The sequence below is a fragment of the Mustelus asterias genome, chromosome 18 (assembly GCF_964213995.1).
Source record: "Mustelus asterias chromosome 18, sMusAst1.hap1.1, whole genome shotgun sequence".
NCBI classification, from domain to species: domain Eukaryota; kingdom Metazoa; phylum Chordata; class Chondrichthyes; order Carcharhiniformes; family Triakidae; genus Mustelus; species Mustelus asterias.
In genome coordinates this window covers 64,526,307-64,546,670 of record NC_135818.1, presented here as the reverse complement: position 1 = coordinate 64,546,670, position 20,364 = coordinate 64,526,307, and the positions used below count along the sequence as shown (strand labels likewise).

Genomic DNA, 20,364 nt, shown 5'->3' with positions numbered 1-20,364 from the left:
TTTCCGAAGGAAGCACACAAGAAGATAGTTCCAGGTGCGCTTCGTGAATTCTGTGGGCGGCATGGTAGCACAATGGTTAGCACTGCTGTCTCACAGCGCCAGGGACTGGGGTTCAATTCTGGCCTCGGGTGACTGTCTGTGTGGATTTTGCCCAGTCTCCCCATGTCTATGTGGGTTTCCTCCGGGTGCTCCGGTTTCCTCCCACCTCCAAAGATGTGCGGGTTAGGTTGATTGGCCATAGTGTCAGGGTGATTGGCAGAGTAAATATGTGGGGTTACAGGAATAGGGCCTAGGTGGGATTGTGGTTGGTGCAGACTCGATGGGCCGAATGGCCTCCTTCTGCACTGTAGGGATTCTTTGGGACTCTAAATGACTGGTTCTTTACAATGAGTTGGAGTCTTGACTTTGGAAGCCTACTGGAAACTCCTTTGAATCAAAGCCTCCCTGGCTTCCAAAAGCTGCCTCATTGCCGGATCACCATCATAATCCTGTGGCTGAGCAGGTCCTTCCTCCAAGTCAACACTAGAATCTTCCCTGGTGGGTTCAGGAACTGTCACATTCTTCATCCTCCCATCTTCTTCCCCCCTTTTGTGAGAGCTAGATTGTGCAGGGCACAGCGCGCACACAAAATGAAGGACACTTGTCCTGGAGGATATTAAAGCTTTCCCAGAGCAGCCCAGACAGTGAAACCTCATATTTTAAGGAGGCTTCTTGTCCTCTCAATAATGGCCCTTATGGAGGTATGTCTTCGGTTGTAATTCTTCTTTACAGGCGTTCTTGGATATCTGGTCAGTATTATTAGCCATCTTTTTGAGAGGATATCCTTTATCCCCCAGTCATCAGGTATCCAAGCATGCAGGGGCAATGAACAGCCTTGGCATTTGGGAGTGATGGAATGATTTGAACCATGACAGCTCCCAGGATATCTAACACAAACCTGCAGGGTCTGCTGCTGTTGATCACAGACTAGCTGTATATTCAGAGAATGGAACCTCTTATGAGCAGGTGCCTTGATGGACACGTGTGCAATCAACAGGTCTTTGAATCCTTGAAGCCTGCGATAGTGGCAAATCCTCTGGAGCGCTCTGCCTGGCTGTTCTCGTTTGTCTTATAACGTATGAAGGTATTGATCATTCTGATCAGTGAGTCTATCACAAGATCTCCAACAGACCTGAGGAGCGAAATGAATGTATAAAAATTAAGGACAACAGTTATTTTAGCATCATTGACATTCGATGCCCACCTACACAGGCCCAGCAAGAGCTTCGAACTATCATATCACATATTGAGATTACCGTCTCCCTTGAGAACCAAGTGCACCTTTGGCACTGGACCTCTGTCATCTCAACGTAGCTGGATTGCAGCCTGTAAATTCTTCTGGCAGGATATTGATGCCTTTTTCTGGCCCGTATCCCTTGCAAGGCTTTCTGGCCTTTAAACCCTTCAAGTTGTACTTCTTGGTCTTGAGGGAAGATTATATTATGCTATCTGCAGCCAACTGACCACCTCCCCCCTCCTGCGCTCTCCTCATTTGAGGAAGTGCCTCCAGCTGAATAAACAATGCCCATTTCTAATCTAAGACTTTGCAGAGGTTTCACCCTTTTATTATGATGAGGCCTGTCTGTAAAAGCCTAAAATGGTGTAAGTCTCCTAAACTACATAGACATTGAACAGAATACTTCACTAATTAATCAGTAATGTCCAGACTTGCACTCTTTTTAAACTCCTGCCTCCTCACTTCTCCATCCTTTCTGAGCATTTTATCCTGCCCTTGATGTAGGAAGTTGAAAATATGCAATCACTGCCTACCTGTCTTGCCTTTGTGCTGACCATAAAACTAGGCTCTTTAATTGGTGGCTTCCGGCATTCGCATCCACCTGTCTAATGTCATCTAGTGATGTGATGCAATGACTTTGGGAGTCCCTCCCAATGTCGTCATGCCTTATTTAGCACTGTTGGGAGTGCTGGGCACCCACACAGGCAAATGTTGTTACCATTTATGTCAATAATGGAAAATCCCAAGGTTTTTTTCTACATACATAAAGAGCAAGAGGGAAGCAAGTTAGCCCACAAGGACAGGGGAGGGAATCTATGCGTGGAGCCAGAGAAAATGGACAAGGTATTAAATGAGTACTTTGCGTCAGTATTCACCAAAGAGAAGGACTTGGTGGATGATGAGTCTGGGAAAGAATATGTAGATAGTTTGAGTCATGTTGAGATCAAAAAGGAGGAGGTATTGGGGTTCTTGAGAAACATTAAGGTGGACAAGTCCCCAGGGCCTGATGGGATATACCCCAGAATACTGAGAGAGGCAAGGGAGAAAATTGCTAGGGCCTTGAGAGAAATCTTTGTATCCTCACTGGCTACAGAGGAGGTCCCAGAGGATTGGAGGATAGCCAATATTCCTTTGTTTAAGAAGGGTAGCAAGAATAATCCAGGTAATTACAGGCCTGTGAGCCTTACATCAGTGGTAGGAAAATTATTGGAGAGGATATTGGAGACAAGATTTACTCCCACTTGGAAATAAGTGGACGTATTAGCGAGAGGCAACATGGTTTTGTGAAGGGGAGGTCGTGTCTCACTAACTTGATCAAGTTTTTCGAGGAAGTGATGACTATGATTGAGGGTAGGCAGTGGATGTTGTCTGCATGGACTTCAGTAAGGCCTTTGACAAGGTCCCCCATGGCAGACTGGTGCAGAGGTGAAGTCGCATGGGATCAGAGGTGAGCTGGCAAGGTGGATACCAAACTGGCTCAGTCAAAGAACGTAGTAAGAAAGTCAAAGAAGACAGCGGGTGGCAGTGGAAGGGTGCATTTCTGAATGGAGGGCTGTGACAAGTGGCATTCCTCAGGTGCTGGGACCTTTGCTGTTTGTAATATATATATATAAATGATTTGGAGGAAAATGTAACTGGATTGATTAGTATGTTTGCGGACGACACAAAGGTTGGTGGATTTGCAGATAGCGATGCGGACCATCGGAGGATACAGCAGGATATAGATCAGTTGGAGACTTGGGCGGAGAGATGGCAGATGGAGTTTAATCAGGACAAATATGAGGTAATGCATTTTGGAAGGTCTAATACAGGTAGGAAATGTACAGTAAATGGCAGAACCCTTAAAAATATCGATAGGCAGAGGGATCTAGGTGTACAGGTACACAGGTGACTGAAAGTGGCAACGCAGGTGGAGAAGGTAGTCAAGAAGGCACACAGCATGCTTGCCTTTATTGGCCAGGGCATTGAGTTTAAAAATTGGCAAGTCATGGTGCAGCTTTATAGAACCTTAGTTAGGCTGCACTTGGAATATAGTGTTCAATTCTGGTCGCCACACTACCAGAAGGATGCGGAAGCTTTGGAGAGGGTACAGAAAAGATTTACCAGGATGTTGCCTGGTATGGAGGCATTAGCTATGAGGAGAGGTTGGAGAAACTTGGTTTGCTCTCACTGGAACGACGGAGGTTGCGGGGCGACCTGATGGAAGTCTACAAGAGTATGGGGGCATGAACAGAGTGAATAGTCAGAAGCTTTTTCCTAGGGTGGAAGAGTCAATTACTAGGGGGCATAGGTTTAAAAGAGATGTATGAGGCAAGTTTTTTTTAATACAGAGGGGGATGGGTGCCTGGAACTTGCTTTCGGGGGAGATGGTGGAAGCAGATACGATAGTGATTTTTTAAGGGGCATCTTGACAAATACATGAATAGGATGGGAATAGAAGGATATGGTCCCTGGAAGGGTAGGGGGTTTTAGTTCAGTCGGGCAGCATGGTCAGGCTTGGAGGGCCGAAGGGCCAGTTCCTGTGCTGTAATGTTCTTTGTTCTAAATAACACGCATCCAATTGGTTTGAGCACTAGGTCTGTTGACTTTGTGGGAAATATTCTCTGTCCAGATGTAGGGTATGGAAAGCCGGACCTCCAGGAATGGTGTGACCTAAAATGTGAATGAACTACGTGCTGATTTTAACGAAGTCACTACAACAATGAGCTATTCAAATATCCTAAGCCGCTTCCTTGTCTGATGTTCTAAAATGCATCCGATGCAAAAATAACGTTTGTTCATCTTCCTTGCTCTGCAAAGGGTCAGAATTGAAATGTAGTTATTAGGGTGATCAAATCAGAAAGATACAGCCATTGTATAGATTGAAAAATCAGAAAATGACCTAAAAGTGCTTCAGTGTGGAGATTTTGCAAATTACTATGCCTTTGTTTTAATAATATTCATCAAAAATTAGGTAATCTTTTCTTTCCCCTTTATTAGTCTCTTTCTGGTGGTGTATGTAGTAAAAGCAAGTGTCGGTATGATTAAATGGCACTAATTTGCGATGAAGTGCCTGCTTTAAAGACATTGCTGGAACAAAGTGTGCCAGTAATTGACATATGTTAGCTGAAAATGTAACTTAGTTATGTAAATCTAAATAACTAATACCAAACGGTGCTTTCCTGTGTGCAGAGGGTAGCCATTTTCTTCATTCTCTGTACGTGATCAGGTTTGGTTCACCAGTTCTTTGGCTCAATAAACTGTTTCTGTCCCTTTTAGAGATGATGTAGAAAAACCCTTTCAGTAGTAGCCACAGTTCCCTTTCTTACAAGATAACACACGCTATCCTACAAAGATACATTAAGAAACTAACTTCATATCAAATGTTCTCAGGCGATGCCTGGTACATTACTGGCTTGATATACTCATCTCTACCATTGTCTTAAAAAAAATTCTAAGTGGATTATGGAGAATAGAATAACTAATTAACAAACAGGAAAATTAAATTGTTCTATTGTGTAAATGTAAAATTTTAAACCAAGTTTGGCTAATTGGTCGGGGGCGGGGGGAGAAAGAATCAAAATCCTGTGGGTGCTGGAAATCTGAGATCCAAACGGAAAATGCTGGAAAAACTCAGCAGGTCTAGCAGCATTGGTGGCGAGAGAAACAGTTAACGTTTAGAATCTGTTTGATTCTTCAGAGCTTTGGAGAAAAGCATTTCTGATGGGATTGAAAATGACTCAGTAACTTGCCCAAACTAGATAATTTAATTTCATTGACGAGAAGGTTATAACAGATCAATTTTCATACTATTACCAAGTAGTTTTCTAGGATTTTGATATTTTTGATAGTTTTTACTTAATGAAATTGCTTTTGTCTGAAACTGTGTATAGAACTGTTAGTCTCACTTTGAGTGTCATTCTTGCAAACGTCTGTGCCAGAATTAATGGTGTTACTTAGGAAAAAGCATTAAAAGGAAAAGAATATAAAGAATTTCCAATCTACAGAGTTTATTTATTAGTGTCACAAGTAGGTTTACATTAACACAGCAATGAAGTTACTGTGAAAATCCCCTAGTCGCTACATTCCGGTGCTTGTTCAGGTACACTAAGGGGAGAATTTAGCATGGCCAATGCATTTAACCAGCATGTCTTTTGGACTGTGGGAGGAAACTGGAGCACCTGGAGGAAACCCACACAGACATGAGAACATGCAAACCCTGCACACAGTGACCAAAGATGGGAATCAAACTTGTACTTCTATTGCACAATCTTAGGATGTCCCAAAGTGCATTACAGCCAAGTACATTTGAAGTGTAGTTGCTGTTGTGATGGCTGGCCAATATATATAAAACAGCACATCATGTCACACAAAATAAATAATACTGAGACATCCACGTATATTTTCACCAAAAGGACAAATTTCTTCAAATGAAGAGTACATCTACCGGTTGAGTGAGAGAATGCTGTCATAGATTTTTCTAGTCATCTCTATATCCGATACCTGCATTAGAACACGATGAAAAACTAAATCAATCATTGCTTTAACTTGTTTACCTACAATATTGATGAAATGAAACTTTCTTCTATTGAGAGTTGTCCAGTGAAAGTAGACGTGACATTTGTTGCCTTAATCATATCAAATCATCATGGTGAAAAAGAATTCTATGCTATATTGACAAAAGAAGTATGGGTATTCTGGGCAAGACCAGGCTTGATTTTAGTAATAGTGCATTGTCTTATAGATGGATTTACTCTGTGATTTTGATGGATGATAATGTTGAATTTGTTACAGTCTTAATAGCCAGTCTTAATAGCCAGTCCTGTACATTTAAAGTTATTTGAAAGTACAATTGTGTGGTCTTTAATTGGACAGTATCATTCTGAATCCTATATTAAATTGTAAGCTGCTACTAATTTACTTTATTTAAAAATGTGTTCCGAAACCACTACCACAATTCAGTGGATGCAGTGAAAACAAAAATGTGTATTCTCAATGCAGTGTTAGTTGACTGAAAGACAATTAGAATATAGTAGACGTGCAAGCGAGAGGTAACTTGCTGAGAGAATTGCGGTCTAAATAACCAAGAGCATTGAAAAACATTTTAGTGAGTCAGTTTTCGACTAATAGCACATGTTAGTGGTGCAGGTTGTAAGGTTAAATAAAAGCTATGATGAGCATACAAACAGGAGATGATCATTTAGCCCCTCAAACCTGATCCACCATATAATTAGATCATGGCTGATCTGTCTCTCAATTTATTCAGATTTACCTACCTGTGTTCCACATTCCTTGATGCCTTTGCCTAATCCAAAATCTTAATGATCTCGGGCGTCAAAGTTTCAATGCCCACAGCATTTTGGGGGGCAATTAGTTCAATACTTGCACTATCATTTGTATGACAAAATGCCTCCTAAATTCAATTCGGAATGTCCTACTGCTAAATGTAAAACCTTTATCCGCCTTCTGAATTCCTTCCCATTCCTCACCTGCCAAGAGGAAAGTTTCTCTGTATCTACTCTACTGAATCCTTTTTGTCATTTTAAACACCATAGATCATTCCATAACCATCTGAATTCCAGGAATAGAAACAAAGTTAAGCAACTCAATGTTATAATTGAACTTTTAAACTGCGATAATCTGATGTACATATCCAAAACCTGTTTCTAAAATGAACCTCTTTTTTAAAAAAAAAATAATTCTTGGGTAAATTTACAAATATAGAACCATAGAACATTACAGCACAGAAACAGGCCTTTTGGCCCTTCTTGGCTGTGCCGAACCATTTTTCTGCCTAGTCCGACTGACCTGCTCCTGGACCATATCCCTCCACACCTCTCTCATCCACATACCTGTCCAAGTTTTTCTTAAATGTTAAAAGTGAGCCCGCATTCGCCACTTCATCTGGCAGCTCATTCCACACTCCCACCACTCTCTGTGTGAAGAAGCCCCCCCCCTAATATTCCCTTTAAACTTTTCCCCCTTCATCCTTAACCCATGTCCTTGAGATTTTTTCTCCCCTAGCCTCAGTGGAAAAAGCCTGCTTGCATTCACTCTATCTATACCCATCATAATTTTATACACCTCTATCAAATCTCCCCTCATTCTTCTACGCTCCAGGGAATAAAGTCCTAACCTATTCAACCTTTCTCTGTAACTCAGTTTCTCAAGTCCCGGCAACATCCTTGTAAACCTTCTCTGCACTCTTTCAACCTTATTAATATCCTTCCTGTAATTAGGTGACAAAAACTGCACACAATACTCTAAATTCGTCCTCACCAATGTCTTATACAACCTCACCATAACATTCCAACTCTTATACTAAATACTTTGATTTATAAAGGCCAATGTACCAAAAGCACTCTTTACGACCCTATCTACCTGTGACGCCACTTTTAGGGAATTATGTATCTGTATTCCCAGATCCCTCTGTTCTACTGCACTCTTCAGTGTCCTACCATTTACCTTGTATGTTCTACCTTGGTTTGTCCTTCCAAAGTGCAATACCTCACACCTGTCTGCATTAAACTCCATCTGCCATTTTTCAGCCCATTTTTCTAGCTGGTCCAAATCCCTCTGCAAGCTTTGAAAACCTTCCTCACTGTCCACTACACCTCCAATCTTTGTATCATCAGCAAATTTGCTGATCCAATTTACCACGTTATCATCCAGATCATTGATATAGATGACAAACAACAATGGACCCAGCACTGATCCCTCTGGCACACCACTAGTCACAGGCCTCCACTCAGAGAAGCAATCCTCCACTACCACTCTCTGGCTTCTTCCATTGATGTGGAGATGCCGGCGTTGGACTGGGGTAAACACAGTAACAGTTTTAACAACACCAGGTTAAAGTCCAACAGATTTATTTGGTAGCAAATACCATTAGCTTTCGGAGCGCTGCTCCTTCGTCAGATGGAGTGGAAACCTGCTCTCAAACAGGGCATAGAGACACAAAATCAAGTTACAGAATACTGATTAGAATGCAAATCTCTACAGCCAACCAGTTCTTAAAGGTACAGACAATGTGAGTGGAGGAGGGAGCATTAAGCACAGGTTAAAGAGATGTGTATTGTCTCCAGACAGGACAGGAGGCAAGCTGTGGGGGTTACTGATAGTGTGACATAAAGCCAACATCTCGGTTTAGGCTGTCCTCATGTGTGCGGAACTTGGCTATCAGTTTCTGCTCAGCGACTTTGCGCTGTCGTGTGTCGTGAAGGCCACCTTGGAGAACGCTTACCCGAAGATCAGAAGCCGAATGCCCGTGACCGCTGAAGTGTTCCCCACAGGAAGAGAACAGTCTTGCCTGGTGATTGTCGGGCGGTGTTCATTCATCCGTTGTCGTAGCATCAGCATGGTTTCCCCAATGTACCATGCCTCGGGACATCCTTTCCTGCAGCGTATCAGGTAGACAACGTTGGCCGAGTTGCAAGAGTAGGTACCGTGTACCTGGTAGATGGTGTTCTCACGTGAGATGATGGCATCTGTGTCGATGATCCGGCATGTCTTGCAGAGGTTGCTGTGGCAGGGTTATGTGGTGTCGTGGTCACTGTTCTCCTGAAGGCTGGGTAGTTTGCTGCGGACAATGGTCCGTTTGAGGTTGTGCGGTTGTTTGAAGGCAAGAAGCGGAGAAGCTATGGCATCTCCTCTGGAGCCTTCAACCTGTCATTGATGAAGACGAACATCTCGCCAAGGCCATCCCCACACCCCCACTTCTTGCCTTCAAACAACCGCACAACCTCAAACGGACCATTGTCTGCAGCAAACTACCCAGCCTTCAGGAGAACAGTGACCACGACACCACACAACCCTGCCACAGCAACCTCTGCAAGACGTGCCGGATCATCGACACAGATGCCATCATCTCACGTGAGAACACCATCTACCAGGTACACGGTACCTACTCTTGCAACTCGGCCAACGTTGTCTACCTGATACGCTGCAAGAAAGGATGTCCCGAGGCATGGTACATTGGGGAAACCATGCAGATGCTACGACAACGGATGAATGAACACCGCTCGACAATCACCAGGCAAGACTGTTCTCTTCCTGTGGGGGAGCACTTCAGCGGTCATGGGCATTCGGCTTCTGATCTTTGGGTAAGCGTTCTCCAAGGTGGCCTTCACGACACGCGACAGCGCAAAGTCACTGAGCAGAAACTGATAGCCAAGTTCCGCACACGAGGATGGCCTAAACCGAGATGTTGGCTTTATGTCACACTATCAGTAACCCCCACTGACTTGCCTCCTGTCCTGTCTGGAGACAATACACATCTCTTTAACCTGTGCTTAATGCTCCCTCCTCCACTCACATTGTCTGTATCTTTAAGAACTGGTTGGCTGTAGAGATTTGCATTCTAATCAGTATTCTGTAACTTGATTTTGTGCCTCTATGCCCTGTTTGAGAGCAGGTTTCCACTCCATCTGATGAAGGAGCAGCGCTCCGAAAGCTAATGGTATTTGCTACCAAATAAACCTGTTGGACTTTAACCTGGTGTTGTTAAAACTGTTACTGTTCTTCCATTGAGCCAATGTCTAATCCAATTTACTACCTCTCCATGTATACCTAGCGACTGAACCTTCCTAACTAACCTCCCATGCGGGACCTTGTCAAAGGCAATATGTAACAGTACTTTAGAGGGGGTCTGATGTAAGCTTTGTGGAATTGAAGCATCATTTCTTCTTTTGAATTTTAACTCCCTTGCGATATCGGCCAACGTTCTGTTAACTCTTTATGCTATTTAAGCAGACATAGCCGACTTACAACCACCATATTTTTAAATTTACTCCCAAGAATTATTTTTTAAGGGGTTCATTTTAGAAACAAGACTTGATAGTCAGCTATTGGCCGTATGCATATCAGGCTCCTGGTTTCATCTGCTAAAATCCATCCTTCCTTGGATTTTGCAAAGTGGTATGAGGAGAGGGCGAGGACATATGTTAAAGTATTGCTGAGAAAAGAGATTTTCTGCCTTCCACTCATCATGACAAATTCAAAAGAATGTCAATTGTATAGGGAACAATTTGTACTGCGTGAGAAGAGAATGCTGATTTGTCAGCAAGTGGACTCTTGATAGAGGCAGTGCCTTGGAGAATGTACATGGGAACATTTATCAGCTAAGTTTTTGTTTAAATTCAAACAAGGTAGGTGGCTATGATTAGTTAGTGTATTGCCACGGGGAATGAATCAGGGAATACCAATCATCCTCCAGGCCATTCTCCTTGTCTTCTAAATACAGGATATTTTTTGCAGAAGCATGATGGTAAGGTCTTTGCTGGCATGACTTCTTAGCCAGGGAATGATATATCACAATGAATGCTTTTTCTTTAAATAAATCCCAAAAAATGATTCAATTTCAATTTTTCAAAAAAATGAACTTATTTCTGTTGAATAATGGAATTGAAATAGGAGCCTCCATTTTATTACTTTGACAAGTACAATGATTTAATCTCAATTTGCAATAGAAAAAAATGCTATAAATAATCACTAAAAATAACGTTACTTTTTATCACTAGGCTTTGGAGAACCACTTCAGTCTCAACCTTTAATCAGGAGGATACCGTTTGGCTCCTCCAGAATGTTAAATACACAAAGTCATAGTGTGGACTCTGATCTACAATTTTTAGGAAACGGAAAACATGACAAAGGTATCCATTATTTATTAATTACTAATTAGTTTAAATTCTTTTTAATAGCTACTGTGCTATCCTAATGTGGCATTACACCTGTAGTATGTGACAAACTAGTATCATATTAAGGAGCTAATGTAATGTAAACCATAAAAGCTATAAAACAGCATAATCTCAGAAATTGTAATGACTTTAGACCATCTTCTGCTTTTTTTGATTAAAATTAGATGATTCAACAAGTAGTGATACTGTAGATTGATTCTACTGTCTGATACAATGCACTATGATAACCATAATGTGTTATAAGTGACACCTTTTTTAAGTGTCGAAAGTTTAACATAATCGTTCAGTGAGGTAGCTATTTATAACTTTGAGAATACTGTTTGCATACAGAGCCATATCTGAACTGGAACAAGTATTCAAAGGCAGAATAATAGCTGAGTTGAGTAATTTTATGAAAACTTTTTTTAATCTAATGAAGGAGTCAATAAAACAGACTTGCATTTATATAGTGCCTTGCATGATCTCTGGATGCTCCACAGTCAATGAAGTTTTTTTTTTGAAGTGTAATCACTTGTAGAAACTTGAGTCAGAAGCAACTGTGCTAAACTTAAATGAGCATAATTAAAAGGAATGAGGGCAGAGTTGGTTGGAGTGGACTAGGGTGGGATTTAGCAGAAATAACGGTTGATCAACACTTGCAGACATTTATGAAAATAGCCCATGGCTCAAAAATGATCCATCCCAGTGAGGAAGGATTCTCGGAAGGGGATAAATCAACCATGGTTAACCAAGGAAGTTAAGGATAGTATTGAACTGAAAGAAAAAACATAATGATTAATGGTTAGCCAGAGGTGGAAAAGGTTTTTAAAAACCAACAAAAGATAACCAAAAAATAATAGAGGGTGAAGATAAACTGAGGATAAAGTAGTAACTAATATAAAAATGGCCAGTAAGAGCTTCTTTAAATATATAAAAAGGAAGAAAGAACCCAAGTGAACATATGCCCCTTAGAGAACAAGACTGGGGAAATAATAATGGGGAACCAAAAAATGGCAGAGGAGTTAAATAAATACTTTGCGCAGTCTTTACAGTAGAAGACGCTAATAGCATTCTAACCGTGGAACTGGTGAGTTGCATCCTAGGATATCAAAGGAAGTAGCGACAGAGATAGTGGTGGTAATGTTCTAAGAATCCTTAAATTTTGGAAGAATCCCAGATGATTGGAAAACTGTCAATGTAACACTTAAAGAAGGGAAGGAGATAAACAGTGGGCCAGTTAGCTTAACATCTGTCATTGGGAAAATGTTAAGAGTCAATTGTAAAGGATGCAATTGCAGCTTATTTAGAAATACATAATATAATCATAGTATATCATGCTTGACAAATTTATTAGCGTTCTTTGAGGTGATAATGAGCAGGATAGATAAGGGGAGCCAGTAGTTGTAATATAGTTGGATTTCCAAAAAGCATTCAATGAGGTATCGCACAAAAGGCTACCTAATAAGATACAAGCCCATGGTGTTGCGGTAGTATATCAGCATGGATAGAGGATTGGCTAACTGATAGAAGACCAGAGAGTTGAGACGAGGGATATTTTCAGGGTGGCAACCTGTAACTAATGGAGTGCTATGGGGATCAGTGCTGGGGCCACAATTATTTACAAAATATATTAATGATTTGGACAAAGAAACTGGACTATTGCCCAGTTTAAAGATGACACAAGTGGCTGGAAAGGCAAGTGGTGAGGATGACACAGAATCTATAGGGGGACAAAGTTACGTGAGTGGGCAAAAACTTGGCAGATGGAATATATAAAAGGAAAATGTGAAGTTATGCACTTTGGTAGGAAGAATAAAGGAGCTGAATATTATTTAAATGGAGAAAGACTGCAAAAAGCTGCAGTACAGAGGGATTTGTAGGTCCTTGTGCATAAATCACAAAAAGGTAGCATACAAGTTCAGCAGGTAATAGGGAAGGCAAATGGAATGTTGGTCTTTATTTCAAAGGGAATGGAGTATAAAAATAGGGAAGGCTTGCTAAAACTATACAAGGCATTAGGTTGACTACACCTGGAATACTCTGAACCGTTTTGATTCCCTCATCTAAGGAAAGATATACTGGCATTGGAGGCAGTCCAGAGAAGGTTCACTAGCTTGATCCTGGGTATGAAGGGATTTTCCTATGAGGAGAGTTGAATAGGTTGGACCTGTACACATTGGAGTTTATAAGAATGAGAGGTGACCTTATTGAGACACACAGGATGCTCAGGGAACTTGACAGGATAGAGCTGAGAGGTTGTTTCCCCTTGTTGGAGAGTTTGGGACCAGAGGACATAATAATCTGAGTAAGGGGTCGCCCATTTAAGACCGATGAGGAGGAATTTCTTCTAGGAGTAATGAATCTGTGGAATTCTTTACCATAGAGGCTGGGGTGTTAAGTATGTTCAAGGCTGAGATACAGATTTTTAATCAGTAAAGGAATCAAGGCTTATGAAGATAACGAGGGAACGTGGAATTGAGAATTAGCACATCAGATCAGTTATGATCTCATTGCATCTCGGAGCAGACTTGATGGACCAAATGGCCTACTTCGGTCCCAAGACACATCGCCTTATGTTGTATTATGGAAAAGTTGGCAGTCAGTTTGCATACAACAAATAACCTGTTGTTGTAATGTTGACTTGGGGGATAATGGATGCATTGGTTTTAATTTTCCGAAATTCCCTACATTCTGGAAAGGTCCATCAGGATTGGAAATTAATGAATGGAGGGAGGACAGAAAGCAAGAAGGTACAGTTAGCCTAACATCTGTTATCGGAAAAAGGCTAGAATCTATTTAGGAGGGTATAGTGGGCAATTAGAAAATCTCAACGCAATCAGGCAGAGTCAAAATGGTTTTGTGAAAGGGAAATCATGTTTGACTAATTTATTAGAATTCTCTGAGGAAGTAAGAAGCCTTGTGGACAAAGAGAAACATGTGGATGTGGTGTAATTAAATTTCCAAAAAGCATTTAATAAGGTGCCACATCAAAGGTTACAACACAATTTATTTTTTAAATTATTTGTTCATGGGATTTGGGCATCATTGGATAGACCAGCATTTATTGCCCATTCCTAATTGCGCTCGATGTGGTGGGCCACCTTCTTGTGCAGCTGCAGTCCATGTGTTGTACGAGCACCACATTGTTGTTCGGAATGGAGTTCCAGGATTTTGACGCAGTCACAGTGAAGGAATGACAATATAGTTCCAAGTCATGATGATGTGTGGCTTGGAGAGGAACTTTAAGGTGTTGGTGTCCCCAGGTATCTCCTGCCCTTGAGCTTCTCGGTAGTAAATGTTTTGAAGGTGCTGTTTAAGGAGTCTTGGCATGTTGCTGCAGTGCATCTTGTAGATACATACTACTGCCATTGTGCATCAGTTCTAAAGGGAATGAATATTGATGATAGTGAGTTATTTCAAGTTGTACATTTTCTCTCTCCGCCCCTCCCAACCACCAGCAAATGTTCCCCTGTCTCACAAATAAATTCAGCCTCCAAGAACATTATTTCAGCCAAGCTTCAGAATTAAGTATGTTTTCATTTGAGTTATTCACTTTATGCGGTTTTAATACAAAAATAATCAACTATTATTTGAAAAGGGAGAACTGCTAATGTTTGTATTTATTGCTGAACATTTTTCCCTCATGTCCCTTCACTATGCCTGGCCTGTTTGTTGCACTGGATTATTGTGCAGCTGCACATGCACACATCTTTAAAAGGACCGTTTATTGTGCACCTACTTGACCTTTGTTTGGTAGTTAACGACTTAACACACCAGTGAAGTTGATATTTTGTAGAGAGCGTGCAAACCTCCAAACTGTTCATTGCCTGAACCTGTGAGAACCATTTGTTCAGCAAATGCAGAGTCCGAGTACGCACATTGGGCATATCACCAATCTGCTCTATTTACCTTGTGGGATAGAGTAGAAACAAACTTGATTTTGTTACTTCTGCCTTGTTAAGTTTTAAAAATATGTGGTGTACATCTTCAGAAATGTTAATCAGTAAAATAATCAAGAGTTATGGGGATAAGATGGGAAAGTGAAGTTGAAAATTGTCATATCAGATCAGTCATGATCTAACTGAATGGAGCAGCATACTTGATTGACTGACTAGCCTACTTCTGCACCTTTATGGTCTAATGTGATCTCCAGTAAGGAATAGAAGTGCAAGAAAGTACATTTGACTGAGCCACTCTTAGCCTGTGAAATTTTCCTGTTGTAAAAATTCCATGCATTTAAATATCTTCCTTTCATTTCTCAGTAATACTTTTTGAATTCAGTTAGGCATTTCCAAAAACTAATTTGTGTGTTTTTATTTAACAGTCCGTTCTAGTTTGGCTCTTTCCAGCAAGAACCATGCTTTCTACAGTCCCATTGCTATCGATCCTACTCCTTTTCCAACTTCCAGCTGCAGCCAAGGACCTCACTATCTTCCATCTTTTCCATTGCCAACTGGGACTAAGCCAATCAGCGCCTCAGTGAGTGAAGGATCCTTGAAAAAATTTCAGGAACAAAGTGTTCATTTTTCTAACTCGTGGCCTACCGAACATTTCGATGGAGTCTCTAAACCCAGCTCTCGGAGGCTGACCAATCAGTTGTCTGAGGATTTGCTCATTTTTGGTAAGAGAGCTTTGAGTGTTATAAATTTATTTCAGTGTTTGTAGGAAATGCTAAAAACATAAACTTTTTTTAAACTTAGAGGGAGTGCAGCGAAGAGTTACCAGGCTGATTTCTGGGATGGCGGGTCTGTCGTATGTGGAGAGACTAAGTTGGTTAGAATTATATTCAGTGGAGTTTAGAAGAGTGATGAGGATCTCATAGAAACTTATAAAATTCTAACAGGGTTAGACAGGGTAGGTTCAGAAAAAATGTTTCCAATGGTGGGAGAAGTCCAGAACTAGGGGTCATAGTTTGAGGATAAGGGGTAAACGTTTTATGACTGAGGTGAGGAGGAATTTCCTCACCCAGGAAGTGGTGAATCTGTTGAATTCATTACTACAGAAAGTAGTTGAGGCTGAAACTTGTGTGACTTCAAGAAGGAATCAGATATAGCTCTTGGGGCTAAAGGGATCAAGGGATATAGGAGGAAAGGCAGGATCAGGATATTGAATTTGGTAATCAACCATGATCAAAATGAGTGGTGGAGCAGGGCCAAATGGCCTACTCCTGCTTCTGGTTTTTGTTCTTCTACCACCTCCAATACCAATACAATCTCAAAATGTTATAGTATCAATGACATTACTCAGCCCATCTGAAAAGTCTGTCCACTTGCTTTCATTTCCCATACTAATATTATTTATATATTTACCTACTTTCTCTTTAAAAGCTATTATTATAATCATTATTCTGGTATATTCCGCCAACTAACAACTAAATGTCAATTATGTTTTCTGTTCTCAAGGTGATCTTAAATTTATGCCTCCTAGTACTGATTGACAAGTAGTACTATTTTGTTCCCTCTATTTATTGCATTGTGTTGTGAGTTGATATTATGATGATTCAGATCAGAAACTCCAAAGTGTTATGTGGAGCCCGCCTGAATCGTAAGTTTTGCATCTTGAATTTGGCTGGGAGGAGCATGAGATGTTTCACTTCAGGTATGATTTTAATTGATCCACTAGGGAGTTTTTATCAAACAAAGTTTATTTAAGAATATAGTTAATATGTGTAGTAAGAAAATTAGCAAGAACTTTTATCAATTACAAACAAGAAACAGAACAACCACTATAATGTATAACCCTTAACAAATATATCTAATGTATTCCAATCCAAACCAAAAGCTTTACCATAGACAAAACCCTTTAAGCAGGTTCAATACAGCAAAGTCTACTACTCTCGTGATAATGGAAATTGAGTCCTTTGATTGAAGCCCACAGCTATCTGGATACACTGAACTGTTTGAAGAGAAGGCAGCTTCCCAAAACACCAGACACAGCCCCCAACAACAGCAGATTTTCACTCTTCAGGAAAACAAGATCTTGTGGGAAATGACTTCTTTGAATAATGTATCTTAAGTGTTGCTACCCATTGAGTCATGTCATAGTAGAGGTTGCTGCCTCCAGACTGACATCAGCTAATGTCATCTCAGTACATTAATTTCCCATTAAATCCATGAAACGGATCAGATCCAGTGGAGGAGCTTTGTAATTGAAACATTCTTCTGTTAAGCATTCACTGGACCAGGAAAGGATATAACTTCTGCAGGCCAGGAACGATAACATACAAGGAAGGTAGGTTATGATTCCAGACCAGACCCTTAAATTGGTTAAGATCCGGTTTGGGGCAAGTATCTTGTTTAAAGTAGACATAATTTCAAATCCCAATTGCTTATCGAAAGTCACAAGATTCCACAATATCAAACAAAATAAGTTTAACTATATACAAGTCATCAAAACAATTGGTAAACACTGTCTACCTTAAACTGTAACATCCAGAATTAATATGAAGTAAACATGAATTAACAGGCAAATTGGTCAAACAGCCCACCAAACTTCACAAGCAAACACAACCAAAACCGATTCCATGGATTTCTCAGCAACCCACCCAGACATCAGTGAGTCACAAAAATTCTTTAACACTTTGTCTCTCTCTTGAGAGTTTTCAGCTCTTCCCTTTCAAAGATCTGGCCTCTGATTTCCCTCAAAAGCTGCTCCAATTCTCCAACAAGACTGCTTTAATGGCTGTTCACCTCCCAGTTGATCAAACTCTTCTCTGGACACTGTGTCCCACTGAATTCACAAGGCAGCATTCCAGCATCTCATCACTGTCACAACTCCAGCTCTCCAAGCAGAACCCCACTAGGGTCTTCCTTTGTCCCAATTGCCAGATTCACCAACAGATGACTGCTGCTTACAGGGTTTATTTTTTTACCCAGCTTTCAGTAGTCTAGCAGGCAGTTTCCTTTCAGCTCCACTGAGCTGATAAGTGCCCCAGAGCTTTACTGAGACTCAATTTCCCAGCAGCACAGAACCAATGACCTCCCACTGCCTTCTCAGTTCCCCACTGGTTTCTCTGAACTCCAACTGCATGGAGCCAGTAACCTTTAACTACCTTTTCAGTAACACAGCCAACAGCAGCACTTTATTTGCATGGAGGCTCTTTATCTGCTCCTAATTAACTCCTCACCAACTGCTGTTCACTGATCCTTGACCTATTAAAACATCCCAACAGGATATTTTCCAGCAAAATCTAATGTAGCAACTCTTGGGCCTCCTGTGCCTTGAATGTTGCAATCTCCAGCTAACCAATTGTCACTTTCCATAATTGATAACTTGCAAGAAGACAGAGACAAAGAAAAAAATCTCTCAGTAGTTTTCACCTCAGTTCTTTAAAAGAAAGACCAAGCGGCTTGTGGAAGGGGGAAATTACAGAATGAGATGTCGGTGTCTGAAGCAACAGACTCCTGTCATGATGAAAAGGGAGGGATAGATTTCCACAGTAAGTAGGAAGAAGAGGGGGAGGGAAGAGGATAGAATTTGCGAGATGTACAATCTTTGTGGTGGTGTATTAGCCTGGAAACTGGCTCTCCTAATGCTATGCTACATCGGTCTTGGGGAAATTGTCAGAATCTATTATTAAAAGGGTTATAACAGGATATCTTAAATCATAATGGGATCAGACAAAGTCAACATGGTTTTGTGGAAGGGATATCATGTTTAACTAGCATATTAGAGTTCTTTGAGATAACGAATATTGATTGTGGACAAAGGGGAACCTGTTGCTGTTGCGTACTTGGACTTCCAAACAGCATTTGATAAGCTGCCACATCACAAAACACAGTCATGTTTTGCTATACGAGCGCATGGTAGGAGGGTAACATATTAGTATGGATAAAAGATTGGTTAGTTAACAAGAAACATAGAGTAGTCATAAATGGGTCATTTTTGGTTTGGCAAGCTGTAACTAGTGGAGTCCCACTGGGTTCAATGTTGGAGCCTCAGCTATTTACAATCTATGTGCCAATAACTTGGATGAAAGGATAGAATACATGGTTGCCAAATTTACTGATGGCACTGGAGTGTAGAGCAAAATAGTAAGTTGTGAAGAGGAATTAAGTCTGCAAAGGATGTAAATAGGTTGTGAGTGGACAAAAATTTGGCAGATGGAATATAATGTGGGAAAATGTGAACTTGTCCACTTTGACAGGAAGAATAGAAGAGCAGTATACTATTTAAATGGACAGAGATCACAGAACCTGGTGGTACAGCGGGATCTGGGTAATGAATCTGGGCGGCACGGTGGCACAGTGGTTAGCACTGCTGCTTCACAGCTCCAGGGTCCCGGGTTCGATTCCTGGCTCGGGTCACTGTCTGTGTGGAGTTTGCACATTCTCCTCGTGTCTGCGTGGGTTTCCTCCGGGTGCTCCGGTTTCCTCCCACAGTCCAAAGATGTGCGGGTTAGGTTGATTGGCCAGGTTAAAAAAATTGCCCCTTAGAGTCCTGAGATGCGTAGGTTAGAGGGATTAGCAGGTAAATATGTGGGGGTAGGGCCTGGGTGGGATTGTGGTCGGTGCAGACTCGATGGGCCGAATGGCCTCCTTCTGCACTGTAGGGGTTCTATGAGTTCTATGAGAATCACAAAAGGTTAGTATAATGAAGTGAGGAAGGCAAATGTAATGTGCATGTTTATTGCAAGGAGAATGGAAAATGGGAGTAGGGTGTGGCACAGTGGTTAGCACTGCTACCTCACAGAGCCAGGGACCCAAGTTCAATTCTGTCCTTGGGTGACTGTGTGGAGTTTGCACATTCTCCCTGTGTCTGCATGGGTTTTCTCCGGTTGCTCCGATTTCCTCCCACAGTGCGGGTTAGGTGGATTAGCCATGGTGAATGAGGTTACGGGTTAAGGTTGGGGAAAGGACCTTGGTACGGTCAGAGTCGATGCAGATGCGATGGACTGAATGACCGCTTCCTGCACTGTAGAAAATCTATGATAAGTGGGATTGACAAAGTAGACGTGGAGAGGATGTTTCTTCTTGCAGGGCAATCTAAAACAAAAGGTTATCATTTTAGGATAAGGGGTAGCAGATGTAAGATAGAGATAAGGAAAAATTACTTCTCTCAAAGGGTCGTCAGTCTGTGGAATTCACTACCCAGTGCGTGGTGGATGCCGGGACTTTGAGTAAATTTAAGGAAGATTTTTAATTATGTGAAGGGCTATGGTGAATGAGCAGGTAAGTGCAGTTGAGGCTGAGATGAGATCAGCCATGATCATATTAAATGGCGGAGCAAGCTTGAGAGCCTGAATTGCCTGTTCCTGCTCCTAGTTCTTGTGATTAATTCCATTGATAATTTGAAACTAACCATACAATTCTATGTGAAAAATCTAGAGATTAAATAACTCTTATTAAATTTGATTCAAATATACTTTAAACCTCTCCAGTCTGGAATGTTTGGGACCAAGCCATTGCTAAATTTCTGAATTACAAAATGTCATTA

General features: G+C 41.2%; 1 protein-coding gene across 3 annotated transcripts in view; it reads left to right on the top strand.

The window, feature by feature from the left end:
* The window catches only part of togaram1 (TOG array regulator of axonemal microtubules 1), a 105,244-nt gene that overhangs the window by 38,472 nt on the left and 46,408 nt on the right, over window positions 1-20,364 (top strand). For 2 of the 3 annotated variants that reach the window (XM_078234164.1, XM_078234162.1), the window contains exons 3-4: window positions 10,774-10,905; window positions 15,254-15,550. In XM_078234164.1, the coding sequence (XP_078090290.1) occupies window positions 10,774-10,905; window positions 15,254-15,550 (429 nt within the window). The remainder of the gene's footprint in view (window positions 1-10,773; window positions 10,906-15,253; window positions 15,551-20,364) is intronic. The other variant, XM_078234163.1, reaches the window with a different exon arrangement.